The following is a 14758-nucleotide window of genomic DNA, read 5'->3' on the forward strand; positions in this document are numbered from 1 at the left end:
CTGCTTTTCCCACCCTTTTATTGACTATGAGTGCTACTCCATTTCTTCTAAGGGATTCTTGCCCACAGTAGTAGATATGATGGTCACCTGCATTAAATTCGCCCATGCCTGTCCATTTTAGTTCACTGATTCCCAAGATGTCGATGTTCAGTCTTGCCATGTCACGTTTGACCAACTCCAGCTTACCTTGATTCATTGATCTTACATTCCAGGTTCCGAAACAATATTGTTCTTTACAGCATCGGACTTTCTTTTCACCACCAGACACATCCACAGCTGAGTGTCCTTTCGGCTTTGGCCCAGCCGCTTCACTCTTTCTGGCGCTACTTGGAAATACCCTCTGCTCTTCCCCAGGAGTATATTGGACACCTTCCGACCTGAGGGGCTCATCTTCCGGCGTCATCTCTTGTAGCCTTGTGATACGTTCCATGGGGTTTTCTTGGCAAGAATACTGGAGTGGGTTGCCATTTCCTTCTCCATTGGACCACATTTTGTCAGAATTCTCTGCCATGACCTGTCCGTCTTGGGTGGCCCTGCACAGCATAGCTTATGGCTTCACTGAGTTATGCAAGCCCTTTCGCCACTGACCGATCAGTTATTCCTTCTCTTTTCCTCGAACCTTCCACAGAATTACTGCCCTTTTCCCCCAGTGTAGTCACACAAACTCTTGAGTAGCTCAGTTAATTTATTCCTTTGTTTTTTTAAAGTGCGTTTAACCCATCCTTCATCCTAGGATATCTGGGTGGTATACAAGAGGCACAAAAGACCAAAAAATGGGATATAATAAAACAACAAAAGACATCTGAGTAAAAACAAATCAGAGACATTAAAAACAGCAGAGCGAACTAAATATTAACCAGCATAAAGCTTTAAAATGCCTGGGCAAATAGCGAGGGAAGCAAAGGTAGCTGTGCTGGTCCTTGGGGGGAAAAAATAATCCAACGTCAGGCAATAACTTGATTCCACAAAAATGTGCAGCTTTCGAGTTCTCCAGCCCTCTTCATCAGGCTAGGTGGTACAAATACCAGGGAATGGGGAAGAAACAGAGAAGTCCCCAAATTTGGTGAGATGTTGTAGCAATGAGGTCGGTGGTAATAGGCAAGCCTTAAAGTTGTGCCAAATTCAATAGCAGCATGGGAGCCAGTCAAGCTCCTGCAGGGATGGGATTCCGAATGACAGGGAGCCACCACAGAGAAGGCTCTCTGCCTAGTTCCCACACATCGAGTTTCCCCTGGCTGAGGAACCCCAAGAAGAGATTCCTGTGATGATCTTAAGGCATGGGCAGAGAGAGAGACCTTCCCCTACAGCTCCCCATTTTGGTCTTGTGTTCCTACCACTAGACTCATTTTGCATTTCTCTTTCCCCTAGATGTGGGCAGGCCGACGTGTGGAGGAGCTGCCGAGCCCAGCGTTCACTGTGGATATTGACGTGGCGAAGCGGAATGCGCAGCGCATGAGCGAGCGCTGCCGGGCCCTGGGTGTGGCCCTGAGGCCTCACATGAAAACCCACAAGACTCTGTGAGTGCTGCCAACTTGGACCACCTCTTCCATGCAGCCTCTCTCTACCTTTCCCCTCTGAGCTTCTGCTGTATCTCTGAAGCAGGCCTAGAGGGTCTTTGCTCCTCTTACTTCCCTAGGCACCACTGATAGATTTTTAGCTGCCAGACCTGTTTCTGGGAGGCAGGGGGCAGGATGTCAAGATCCATACATCACTGATAGTTTACGTCCCAGAGTAACCATTCAGGCTTCTCTGATTTCTCCCCCCTCGCCCCACCCCTAGCTTGGCTCCCAAGTTTTCCTAATCTTTTCAGTCTGCCTCTTATTACTCCTGTGATGCTCTCTGTTTCACATTTATTCATTTATTGATTACGTTTCCAGACCACCTAATAGCCGAAGCTCTCTGGGAGGTTCATAACAATTAAAACCACAAAATACAGCATAAAATACAATACAAAATTTAAAAGTGTAAAATTACAGCATAAAAGGAAAACTAGAATGAAACCTAGCAGCAATGCAGAGATTTAAAATGCAATAACAGATTTAAAACAACAGAGCAAAAAGACTAAGGGAGCAATCCTATGGCCGCTAGTCAGTGGCTAGATGGTCATAGGATATGTGGTTTTCTGGGAACTGACCTCGGAGCCCACACTCGAAGGTCGGTTCCCGGAGAACCAACCTCCCCCTCACCCCTCCGCGCTGCCTCCCAGGCACCATGGCATGGCTCTGCACTTGGAAGAGGAGCACTGAGTGGCCAAAACAGGGTGTTCCGGGGTGGGGAATGTGGAAATGCTGGTACGACATAATCCCCTCCGTGCTTCTCCTGCCCTGCACTGGATAGGCAGTCGCCTCTCAGTTCAGAGTTGGCCACCTATCCCCACAGGATTACGCCCTAAAGTGCCTGGGAAAATAAAAAGGTCTTCACCTGGCGCTGGAAAGAGCATACATAAGAATAAAAGAGCCCTGCTAGACCAGACCAAGGATCCATCTAGTCCAGCATTCTGTTCACACAGTGGCCAACCAGCTGCCCATGGGAAACCCACAAGCACGACATGAGTGCAACAACACCTTCCCGCCCATGTTCCCCAGCAACTAGTATACAGAGAAATACTGCGTCTGATACTGGAGGTAGCAAAGACCCATCAGCACTAGTAGCCACTGAAAGCTTTCTCCTCCATAAATTTGTCTAATCCCTTTTTAAAGCCATGCAAGTTGGTGGCCATCACTACATCCTGTGAATTCCATAGTTTAACTCTGCACTGTGTGAAGAAGCCCTTCCTTTTCAGCTTCATGGGATGACCCCATTCTAGTATTATGAGTTCTAATATTATGAGAGAGGGATAAGAATGTCTCCCTCTACACTTTCTCCACACAGTGCATTGTTTTGTACACCTCTATCATGTCTCCCCTCACTCGCCTTTTTTCTAAGCTAAACAGTCTCAGAAGCTGTAACCTTTCCTCATAGGGGAGACGCTCCAGCCCTTGAGGTTTTCCCCCTTGCGTCTCTTCCTCTGTGTTCACACATCACCATCTACGCGGCTGCTAGATGCCACTGCCAAATTGCTCATGGATCATGCTGTGTTACCCCAAGCAGCCTTTATAGAACACTTTTAGGGCGTCTCTACACGAGCAGTTTATTGCACACTCGTGATTGGCCACTCACAGAGGTTTGCAGGTCCTTCACACAACATCGTCAACCTCCAGGATGTCTCCTGCGCTTTCCCCTGTTTATCCCGCTTTCAAAAAGATGGGAGATAAGCTGAGTTTTTAAAAATAGAAACACGCAGGATATCGCCAGTGTGTAATGCTGGCATTGCGCTATAATTTGGCCACTAGATGGCACTGTTTCATTGAAAATATAGAAAGCCCTGTGGGGCTGCTGAGAAAGGGCATTTTCGATTCCACATCAGGTGTTTGTCAAAGGAGCCCATCCTAATTGTACCACGGAAACATAAGCAGAAAGACCTGGTAAGGCTGCAGGATTCCTGCACTGAGCATGGGGTTGGACTCGATGGCCTTGTAGGCCCCTTCCTTCCCTACTAGTCTATGATTCTATGATTTTTCTGTAATGTAGAGAAGCCCTTTGAGAGCTGAAAGGGCTTCGTATGTCTTCTTTTGTTGCAATTCCTTACAACTGGCAGACCACTATTTTTCTTTCCATTTTGCATATAGGAGCCCTGAGGCTGGGAGGAAAGTGCAAAACAATGCACTTGCTTAATGCCACTGAGTTCATGACAGAGGCTGGATTCAACCCAAAAACTTCCTGGCTGTCCTTTGAGGGATGTCCCTCTGTTTTCTTTTCCTTTGGCAAAAACTGAGCAAAGCTTAGTCATAGTCATAGAATCATAGGGTTGGGAGGGGCTTACAAGACCATCGAGTCCATCCCCCTGCTCAGTGCAGGAAGCCCGATTCCCAAGCGGTCTCCCATCCAAGTACTAACCAGGGCTGACCCTGCTTAGCAGCCAAGATCGGACAAGGTCAGGCACATCCAGCCCTTTGCTCCTATGACATCTTGGTTAAAAATTGGTAAGGCTGCCAAAACAGCCAGGTAAAACAATTACAGCGTTCTAGAGAAAGAATGACCATTAAAATCCCACAGACCTCTCTGGCTTGAAACTTGCTATGAACTTCGCTCGCCATGGAACTACCATCTGTTTCTCTAGTCCCACCTCCCACCCCCCCATCATCCGTTTTCACGCACAAAAGGGGGCCCGTTCTTCCAGCAGTTCTTTTTGCTGAGCTCTTCGTATCTGTTCCGTATTCTGCTAATCCGTCAGGAGACTGCCAGAGCAGCCGCCGGACTCCTTGTCTGGGCTGCGCACAGCCAGGCGTGACCCATGCTAAGTTGTTAATCAGCGTCTCATGCGTGCCAGAGCAGAAAACTCCTGGGCTGCATCGTCAGCTGAGACACGCCAGAAAGACATTTGCAGGGAAGAGATGGCCCAGATGAATCCCTGGTTCTCGTCCCCAAAACCTGGATGTATGGACGGAACTGCCATGTGCGTACGGACCTACCCTCTTTCCCCAAAACCTCTTCCAGATTCCTCATTACACCTCCAAGGGCCGAAGGACAAGTTCCAGCAGTCATCCCCAACCTGGTGTCCCCCAGTTGTGCCGGACTACAACTCCCATCAGCTCTAACCAGCTTACCCAGCAAAGAGGCATGGTGGCAGTTGCAGCCCAAAAACATCTGGAAGTTGACATGTTCCCCCACCCCTGGTGTGAAAAAGCCTTTTGTCTTTAACCCAGAGGTAGCCAGCTGACTACCTCTCTGGTTCTTTGGTGTTGAAGCACAGGCGAGGTGTGCTTCTATTGCCCAGGTTTAAAAGCCTTCTGAAAAAGTTGGGGTTTCTTCTGGAGAGATATAGCAATGAGGGTTAGATGGGCCTGCCTTAGGAGGACATTCTAGAAAGGTGGCGCCACCACCGAAAAGGCCCTGCTCCTGGAGACTTCCGCCAAACTTCAGTCAGTGAGACATGCCTGAGCAGGGCCTCAGATCTGAACGGAGCGCCTGAGGGTGGAAGGCGGTTTTTCAAGTATCCTCAGTGATCTTCACCTGCCTGACTTCATGTGCTCCAAACTTGTGACAGAGGGAAGAAGCCAGGGGACTTCCAGACGCACAGGAAAAGGTTGATTAAGCCCACAGCATTTCAGAATAAATCCTTCTTCAGGGGCACTCTTGAATACCAATTCTCCACCTGCGCTGTTGAGCTGCAACAGTGATTTACAGATGAGCCTGAGATTTGTTATTCAAGGGTGTCCCTCAAGAAGGATGTATTCGGAAACGCGTTGGGCTTAACCGATCCCTGTGACGCTGGAAGTCTCCTGCCTTTCTCTTCCTGTGCTTGGTGCTTCCCTTTGTTGTTTTTCCTCCATGCCTGACCGCCCTGTTGCACCTGACCATGTGCGACGACGGTTGCATCGTTCTGGCTCCCAGAGTGACCATCTAGAGAGCAGAGAGGTTCCCAAGCACGTAGACCACCCTTTCCCCAACCTGGGGCTCTCCAGATGTGTTGGACTACGACACCCATCATGGTAGGAATAATGGGAGTTGCAGTCCAGCACAACTGGAGCACACCAGGTAGGAGTGGGGTCTCTAACATGTTGCCTGTGAGCACCACTGTACCCACGGAACCTTCTTTGGCTCTCTGACTTCCTCATTGAAATCTTTCTGTCTGTCTCTCTAACTGTGTGGCTGGTGTGCTGCAAATCAAAGCGCTGGCCTCCAATGCCATCTTTACTTCCGAGAACGCCTCTGGGTCCCATGGGGTGTGGGTATTTTGCCAGGGGGTTGGGGGGCGGGTATGGAAGTGTGGAATAATATGGGTGTTTTCCCTGCATGTCTGCTTCTTTGAGCATCACCAGCATGTTCTTCTGTGAAACGGATATTTTGTCATGTCTTTGTGGGGGTAAGTGTGTGATTCGGCATTTGGGGCTTAGATCCCCATCTCTGCCTTGCACTCAGTAGCCTGGTCACACTGTCTCTGAGCCTCCTCGGTTTGCCTTCTGGGAAATGGGTACTGGAGCAGAAAACTGTGGATTCAAATGAAAGGTTTTATGTTTTGAAACTCAGATCCCCACACACTCCTCTGACTGGGGCACATTACTTTTCTTCTAGCCTCGCTAGTTTGCCTTTTGTGACTGGCCACGCCCACCACAGCAGCCATTTGGTGAATGGGCAAGCCCCGCCCCATGGCAGCCATTTTGTGAGAGTGCCCACAACACTCTCAACATTCCAGATGTGCCCACCGGCCCCAAAAGGTCAAGGATCCCTGTGCGAAGGCCGATGGAGCTGTTGGGAGGGATCATGACAAACCTGCGTCATCAAGGGTTCCCCCTGGGAGCTCTTGCCCTCCCCCAAGCAGTGAAGAAGCACGCACCCCTGACCCCTCCCTCTCCGTGCCTCTCCCTCAGGGAAGGCGGACGCCTCATGACTGAGGACACACTACGGAGGGTCGCGGTGTCCACGCTGGCTGAGGCCCGGTTCTTTGCGGATGGAGGCTTTGACGACATCTTGTATGCGTACCCCCTGCCCTTCAACAAGGTGGAAGAGTGTGCAGCCCTGGCAGAGCGGCTGGAAGCCTTCCACGTGCTCGTGGACAGCCAGGAAGCCCTGGCCCTTCTGAAGAGGAGGCGTTTGCGCCAAAACAAGCGCTGGAAGGTGTGGCTGAAGATAGACTGCGGAAACGGCCGAGGTACTGCAGGCAACTTTCGTAGGCCTTTTGACGGTAAAATGTGCATTTTTATCTGCGTTTGAGCGTAACGTTGCACAGGTGTTTTAATGTCAAATATGTTTCTTACATTTGTTTTACGGCCAAATGCACATCTCATAAGTATTTGGGTACATATTTTAAGCTGGAAACTGCACCGCAAAATTCTTGGAGATGCATGACCTCGGAAGGATCCAGTCGTTCCGAACTGTCCGTTCCTTCAGGAGGGTCAGCTCAGCTCAATTTAAAAGGTGGACTTAAAACCTAAAAACCACACCTAAAAAAAAATATTGTAGGGCTGGAAAAAGTGCAGAAAGGAGCAACTAAAACGATCAAGGGGCTGGAGCATCTCCCCTATGAGGAAAGGTTGCAACAGCTGGGATTGTTTAGCCTGGAAAAAAGGGAGACATGATAGAGGTGTACAACATTATGCCTGGTGTGGAGAAAGTGGATAGGGAGACATTTTTCTCCCTCTCTCAGAATACTAGAACCCAAAGGGGTCATCCCATGAAGCTGATTGGTGGGAGATTCAGGACAGATAAAAGGAAGAACTTCTTCCCACAGCGCATAGTCAAGCTAAAAGGGGGTTAGACAAATTCCTGGAGGAAAAGGAAATCAATGGCTACTAGTCCTGATGGCTATATGCTACCTCCAGTACCAGAGGCAGTGAGCCTATGTACAGCAGTTGCTGGGGAACATGGGTGGGAGGGTGCTGTTGCGCTCATGCCCTGCTTGTGGGTTCCCAGTCGACAGCTGGTTGGCCACTGTGTGAACAGAATACTGGACTAGAGGGACCCTTGGTCTGATCCAGCAGGCTCTTCTTATGTTTTTCTGACTGGACAGTATTTTTGAACGTCACAGCTACAGAGGCCAGAACGTCCTTCACTGCCTGTTCTGGCCTGCGCTTGGAGACGCTCGAGCATGGATAGCCTGACAGCACGTGCGCACACACCCAGCCGCTCTACTGACATTGGCCACTAGAATGCACTAGGGCGCTTGTGGCGTCCTCTGTGGTGCGTAGGGATGTCAGAGAATTCCGCCACGGATCTCGGTGAGGCCGAACGCCAGTGCATTCGGCCCCCCGAAATCCGTGGCGGAATGAAGCCCCCCCAGTGTTCGGCCGCCATTTGCGTTCCCTTTTTTTTGCCGTGATAGGCTACGTAAATATTTACATAGCCTATTACGGCAAAAGGCAGGGGCGCAAATGGTGGCAGCCTTGGCAGCTGCCATTTGCATCCCTGTGCGGGCTGCCCAGCGGCCGGATGTCCGGCTGCGGGCGGCCCCGGCCGGCGGCTCTGTGGAGTCGCTGCGGAGCATAGCTGGCCAGGGAGAATTTCGGGGGGAGGGACGGAGCGCCTCCCCCCCACCGCAAATGTCACCCTTCGAAAAGGTAAGTGACTTTCGTACATCCCTAGTGGTGCACAGCCTAACCCTTGACATCAAAACAGTCTGAAATATGGTGATGAAACAGTGCTGTGCTGACATCCCTTTCTCTGCTTTCTTTCCAGCCGGCCTGAGACATACAGATCCAGCTGCCCTTGAGCTGGCTAAGGCAATTTCTGAAGGAACGACGGAGCTGGCGGGGATCTATGCGCATTGCGGCAACTCATACAACTGCCATGGGGTGTCTGAAATCCAGTCTGTGGCTGAAGCCACCACGGTATTGACTCTGAACTTCATGGACAGGTGAGTGAATGTGTGATCCCAAGTTGCTTTACCCACTTGGCTGTCTACAACCGTGTACACTGCTTCCAGCAGAAGGATATTGTAGGAACTGGATCATTTGAATGATCCAATTGCTGGATCATTCCAAAAGTCCATGTAGCCCAGTGTTCTGCTTCCAGCAGTGGTCAGCCAATTGCCCCTGGAAAGCCCACCAGCAGGGCATAATGGAGACAATGCTCACCTGTTACTTGTACCCAGGAGTCAAAGGCACAGTGAAGATAGAGCTTCCATCACTCCTCTTGAGAAAGATCTGCGTGGGTTTCTAGGGTTTATTTTTTTCTTGGCCTAGTTCAAAGTACCTTTTTTTTCTCCTTGGAAGATAGGAAAGGTCTGTGACCAGGGTCTCTGAAGCATCCCTAAGGTCTCTCGCATGCATTTAAGACATGCAGAGGATCCTCTTATTTTTGAAAGTGAGAGCAGCTAGACCTTGGGCCTTTTCTGTAGTGGCCCCCTGGCCGATCCTTGGAGCCCATTCCAAGGGGGTCCACTCCTCGCTGACTCCATGGCAAATTCTGGCAAGTTCTGGAAGGTGAACTTAGACCTTCCTTTTTCAGAGAAGCGATTCCCTTTGTTGTGTCTTAACTGGCTGGCTTGATTAATCATGCTGTAGATCTTCCCCACCCGGTACCTTCCCAATGTTTTGGACTGCAGTGCCATTAGGCCTGACCATTGGTCATGCTGGTGGTGGAAGGTAAGAGCTATAGTCCAAAACTCCCGGAAGGGACCAGGTCGAGTAAGGCTGGTCTAGGTGTCATTAGCTGCTGCAGGACCCTTGGGTGTTGTACTGGCCACAACCCAGCAGCACCGGAGGGAGTGACAACAGTGCACTCCAGTCAGCTCCCATTTTAGTTACCCACAATCCCCTGCAGTGATGCTCGATGGGGCGCATTGTGGGATATTTAAATGGGGTCTCCCAGCTGTCCGAGAACTGATTGGAACACCAGAAAATTAGGGACCCCGAGCACAGGTTGGCTGAAGGCCCTGCCAGGGCACTAAGGCACGGCAGCTGGCCAGGTGTGCCATGTGTTGGCACCGACCTTGGTTCTGGAGAGCCAGTGGCAGGCCGTGCGATCCCAGACAAGTCGGCAGCTAGGCAGGTTCTGGAGCAAGCAGACAAGGGTTGGCGGGCCGGTGACAAGGTCTGAGACAGGGAGGGAGGTAAGGCGGCAGGACTTTTTTTGGTGGGCTGTCAGATGCAGATGTGACAAATTTGGGGCGCGGATCTGAAGAGAGGGTAAAATTGAAGCAGTGAGCTCATTTGGTTTGGCAGGCTTCAGATAGAGTGGTCTCAAAATATAACACAAGCTGCACCCTGATCAAGAAGATCAGAAATGGAGAAGTCAAGATTTGAAAGAGAAATGTCTATAGTCGGGACTCTAATTAAATGCAAAATGACTGTGCTACTTAAATCAGGACACATCTCCTGTATAACAGGTCTACCTCACATGCTCTGTGTTGCACTCTTGCTGTAGTATTGTTATAATGTTTTTGTGACCTTCAAGTGTCGGCAGCAACCTCTTATTTTTAACAGTTCATAAACACATGTAGTTCACCATTTAGTTCCTTCTGATCCACAGCCCTGAAAATTCGGAGTTGTCTAATCTCTAAATGCTGACAAGTGGAATGAAGTTTAGAATGAATTTAGTTTAGAATGAAACTAAAACTTGTTCATTCATTGTAAGCCGCTCCGGGAGCCTTTTTTGGCTGAGGAGCAGGATAAAAATACAAGAAATAAATAAACAAACAAACAGGAGTCTCTTCCTACTCTCTGTGAGGAGATGTTCAGACCACGGAGCCATGTCTGAGAGCGCACTGTCATAAGGTCGGCAGAGCCCCTCTTGGCTTCCCAGATCACCAGATCCGTCTGGTCTTACAAGCTGCAATCCCTCATCTCACCACTATCAGGGTGGCGCTGTGGAGACCCATGGCCAAGCATTTCCTCCACCCGTCGGCTGTGCCAGTGCCCCAGAGAGCAAGATGCATGGGGCTCGCTGCCAGATTCCCCGCTTCCAGCCCTTTGGAGCATTACAGCAGCTGCCCTGGACTACAGCCCCCAGCATCCTTCCATACAAAGTGTATGGAGAAGGGAAAAAAGGGAAGCCTGCAGCACCTGGCATTCCCAGGTGGTCCCCCATACAAGTCTGACCCTGCTTAACTTCTGAAATCGGGCGGGATCAGGTGCTTTCAGGGTGGAGTGGCTGTAGGCAGGGAGGATTCTTTCTGTGGTCTTTTTCTGCTTCTCTCTCAATGGAGCTCAGAAGCGTCAATCCTCTTCCCCCGAGCTATGATGGAGCACAAAAGCTTCGCCTTCATCAGGCAGCTGGGCTACAACAGCCTTCCCCATGCTGGTGCTCTCCAGGTGTGTGGGACTACAACTCGCAGCATCTCCCAGCCACCCATGATGGGAGTTGCAGTCCACACATCTGGAGGGGAGCAGCTCGGGGAAGGCTGGCATCAAACGTGCTCATCAATGCTCTTCCCCCGCCCCATTGTTTTTCCTGAAACTTCCACCAGTTTGGGACATGCCCCCGAAATGCTTGAAAAGAGAATTCCCTGACAATCCATGTTTGCAAAGAAGTGGACTGTAGTTCATAGAAGCTTCGGTAACAATCTGCCTTTACGGTCCCATAAGATCTGGGAAAAGAGGAGGAGATTCCAAAGCCCTGCGTTGCCAACAGCAAAAAAGGCGCAACCAAAGAAAGCCTGCAGCACCTGGCGTTCCCATCTAGAATCATCGAATAGCAGGGTTGGAAGGGGCCTACAAGACCATCGGGTCCAACCCCCTGCTCAGTGCAGGAATCCAAGTCAGATCTAAATGCTAACCAGCCCCAACCCTGCTTAACGTTCACTGCCAGACAGGATTGGGTGCTTTCAGGGTGGTGAGGCTGTAGGCAGGGGAGAGTTTCCCTCTGGCTGCTTTCAGGTTTTGTTGTGCCGTTGCGATATAGAAAATGGTTCACTCACAGAAATTGAGAGCAGGGTTTTCTTCCTGTTCTTGGCCATGCTCTTCTGCCCTGCCGCCCTAGCAGTGCCTGGTGCAACCTCTGGCCTCCTTCTCTTGCAGAGAGGCGGAGGTTTCTTGAGCCTGGGACCAGGGCCTGGCAAGGGGCACTCTGCTGCTGCCCCGGAGACTTTTGCCCTGAGGCAAAAAGCCTCAGCTGAGCAGCTGCACAAAGCAACACCAGCTCCACAGAAACGCCGAAGGGCTCCAGTCCAAGAGGGGAACGAATGGCACACACTCTTTTGGGCACTTGGCTAAAATGTGCCCAGTATTCTCCCCCCCCCCCCGCACCCCACCGACTTTATTGCTCACCCAGAACCCTGTGAGGTAGGTCAGGCTGAGAGAGAGTGACTGGTCACCCAGTGAGCTTCATGGATGGACACAGATTTGAACCAAGTCCCACCTGGACCTGATTAACTACTGTACCATGATGAGCTGCCTAGGTCAGCCTTCCCCCACCAAGTGGCCACTAAAGGTGCTGGACTGCAGGTCCCATCATTCCCAGCCAGCATGGCCAATCCCCATGCTGCCTGGGAATGATGGGATTTGCAGTCCAACACATGGTGATCCTTCTCAGTGCTCACAGGACATCCATGTCCTTACATCCGGTCTTCAAAGTCCAAAGTTGGCATAGATTCAGGGTCTTTCTCTTCTGGGATCCAGCATCTGCCATGGTCTTGCAGTTCTGTCAGTCCTTTCCTAGCAGCGGGGCTTGCTTTGCTTTTCACACAGGTGCTGACGGAGCATGTATTGCTTAGCAGGGCACCCTTTCTGACACGTCAGCTTAAAAGGTTGTCTGGAAGCAAACGATTGCGAGATACGTTTATTTTTTTCCTAATAAGGGGTCAAGTAGTGGATTTAACATCGTCTCCTGCCCTTTGGGGGGCAGGAGGTGTCAATCATGGATGTCAATCTTGCTTCCTATTGATGGCTGACAAACAAAATGAACCCCTTGGTGACAATGCTCTTAAATTATGTAATGCTTAATTTAGTACATTCCTGGGGGCGGTGTCTAGGGCCTGGACTGCATTTCTTGGGCATCGCGGTCATAATTCTGTAGATAGCAAGCCATGTACAAAAAGTGCCCAAAATCTGCAGCTGAGTTTTACCTTCTGATGTGGTGCCTTCAACCCGCCTTACAATTGGGCTGACCAATTTTCATCTCTCTCTGTGTATTGATTCCTATCCATTTGTGCCTCCTAGAATTGTTAAACCTCCTTTGTATTCTAAATAATAATACATTCTACATCAGTTACACAGGGGAAAAAAACAGACAAATTCCATCTCTCTGGCTGTAATCCTGTGCCCACTTACCTGAACTCAGTGGGACTTGCTTCTTAGTAAACACATCTAGGATTGTGGCCTAAGTCCAGTTCCAGAAAGGTACAGAAGGTGGCTGTATCAGAAAGTCATTACATCACTTGTTGATTTCTTTTCTTTGAATCATCCTTGAGTTGATTTATCCGCACGGGCAGTTTCAAGAGTCTTTAAAAGCCGTTCGTCTGTAGAAGGCACACGTGCTAATCTCCAGCAGCGAGCCAAAACATTTTTTGTTGATGCAATGCTTTGTGTGTGTGTGCAACGGTTAACATCCCTGTTATCAGCAACACTGTTTCCCCACTGCATCTTCTGTCTTTTTCTTACCACAACAAATCCATTACGGAAGAAAAGACAGAATAGATACACCAATCTGCGTGTGTGTGTGTGTGTGTGTGTGTGTGAGAGAGAGAGAGAGAGAGAGAGAGAGAGAGGAGGAAGGGAGGGAGGGAGGTTGAAACCTCTCTTAAAACAGTGAAATTATTATTATTATTATTATTATTATTATTATTATTATTAGGTGCATTTATGCGCAACCTCCCAGTTGGCCACTAGAGGGCAGTGGCATGTTGGCATCAAAGCCCCCTTGATCCTTGGGAGAAATAGATAGGAGCCTTCTGGGACTGGGTGTGCGTGTGCGTGGCGCGCACGTTTTGTCTGTGTGTGTGTGAAGCTTTCCTGCTGCATTGGGGCAAATTTCTCTCAGATGTTTCTGCGGATGTCAAATTAGTTGCAGACAGGAAGTGGCACAAAGTTGGGGGGCAAGAGGAACGGATCGGGGGGGCAGGAGAAGGAGAGGAAAGCCGGGTGTGGGGGGAGGAAGAAAGGGTACAATACTTTCCAGTCCTTTAATCACCCACATGCAAAGCAGACGGCTGCGGCTGCGGGAGCCAGGAGAAATGCGGCAAAAAACAGCTACAACGTGGAGTTCCTTTCAGAGGCTCTGGAACTTTGGGCCTTTGATGTGAGCGACAGACCAGGCCAGATGGGAACTGGAACTCGGAGGAAGCCAGGAGGCTCAGGAAGGGACATCCGTCTTTAGATCAGACTGCCTGTGTATTGCATTTTTTGCTCCTGCTCTGTGCAACATAAGGCTTCTCTTTTGGCCTTAATGTTCCAAAGAAAGATGAGTGCTAAAAAAAGAGCGAGAGAGAAATATATAGGTTTTAGCCATCCCAGTCTGCTCTGGAGCAGAATTAATTTGACTAATGGAGGCTGGTGGCTCCAATGTCACAGGGTAGTGAACCCGCTCTGGGTTTCAGTCAGAACTATACAAGAGCTATCCAGAAGCACCTTGGATAGCTCCTTTAGAGTACCTTTCTAGTTCTGACTGAAACCCAGAGCGGATTCACCACCCCATTGCCATCAGAGCCACCAGCCTCCACTGAATTTGACCCAACCAAGGGTAAAGGAAACTACTGAGTGGCCTAAATGGTTTCCTTGCTGGCTCAGCCCACCCTGTGTATGGTTTCTCCCAAGGAGCCCCATCAAAAGCCAGGTGCCTGCTTTTTGCTGTTGTTGTTTTTGGATCGTTTTAATTTATTATTAAAGTGCCCAAAACTAGAAACATAATGATCCAACCTACTAAGTTGAAAATAGTTGTTCCAGAAAGTGATCAGCGGTTGCCATTTTTAAAAAAATAGAGCACAAAATACAATCCTTTCTATTGCACACCCTATCTGTTAATTTTTTTCCTTCGAGCAATTTCCAAAGCCTTAAATACCCTAGGTTCTGACATTTTTCCAGTATCTAGCCAGTACAATTCTGGCAGCTATTAATATATTTATAATCAAGTCCTAATGGTTTTTTTCTGTAACTTCCAGCAAATGTTTTAATAATATAGACAATACATAAAATCTTTGTTATTACATACACACACACACACACACATATACAACTGACCTCCAATATTCTTGGACCTCTGGACAGTGCCAGAATACATGAATCAAATCCGCACCCACCCTCCCACACTTCCAGCAATCAAATCCATTCATCTGGTGCCTAGCTTT

At 49.5% G+C, this 14758-nt stretch overlaps 1 protein-coding gene across 6 annotated transcripts in view; it reads left to right on the forward strand.

Annotated features, from left to right (window-relative positions):
* Nucleotides 1-14758, forward strand: part of LOC146345265 (D-serine dehydratase-like) — a 36676-nt gene that overhangs the window by 4129 nt on the left and 17789 nt on the right. For all 6 annotated transcript variants that reach the window (XM_084859508.1, XM_084859504.1, XM_084859507.1 and 3 more), the window contains exons 3-5: nt 1369-1517; nt 6411-6691; nt 8215-8392. In XM_084859508.1, coding sequence (XP_084715634.1) covers nt 1369-1517; nt 6411-6691; nt 8215-8392 — 608 coding nt within the window. The remainder of the gene's footprint in view (nt 1-1368; nt 1518-6410; nt 6692-8214; nt 8393-14758) is intronic.

The sequence above is a fragment of the Heloderma suspectum genome, chromosome 5 (assembly GCF_057233095.1).
Source record: "Heloderma suspectum isolate Gila_16-S chromosome 5, 16-S_ref, whole genome shotgun sequence".
Taxonomy (NCBI): Eukaryota; Metazoa; Chordata; class Lepidosauria; order Squamata; family Helodermatidae; genus Heloderma; species Heloderma suspectum.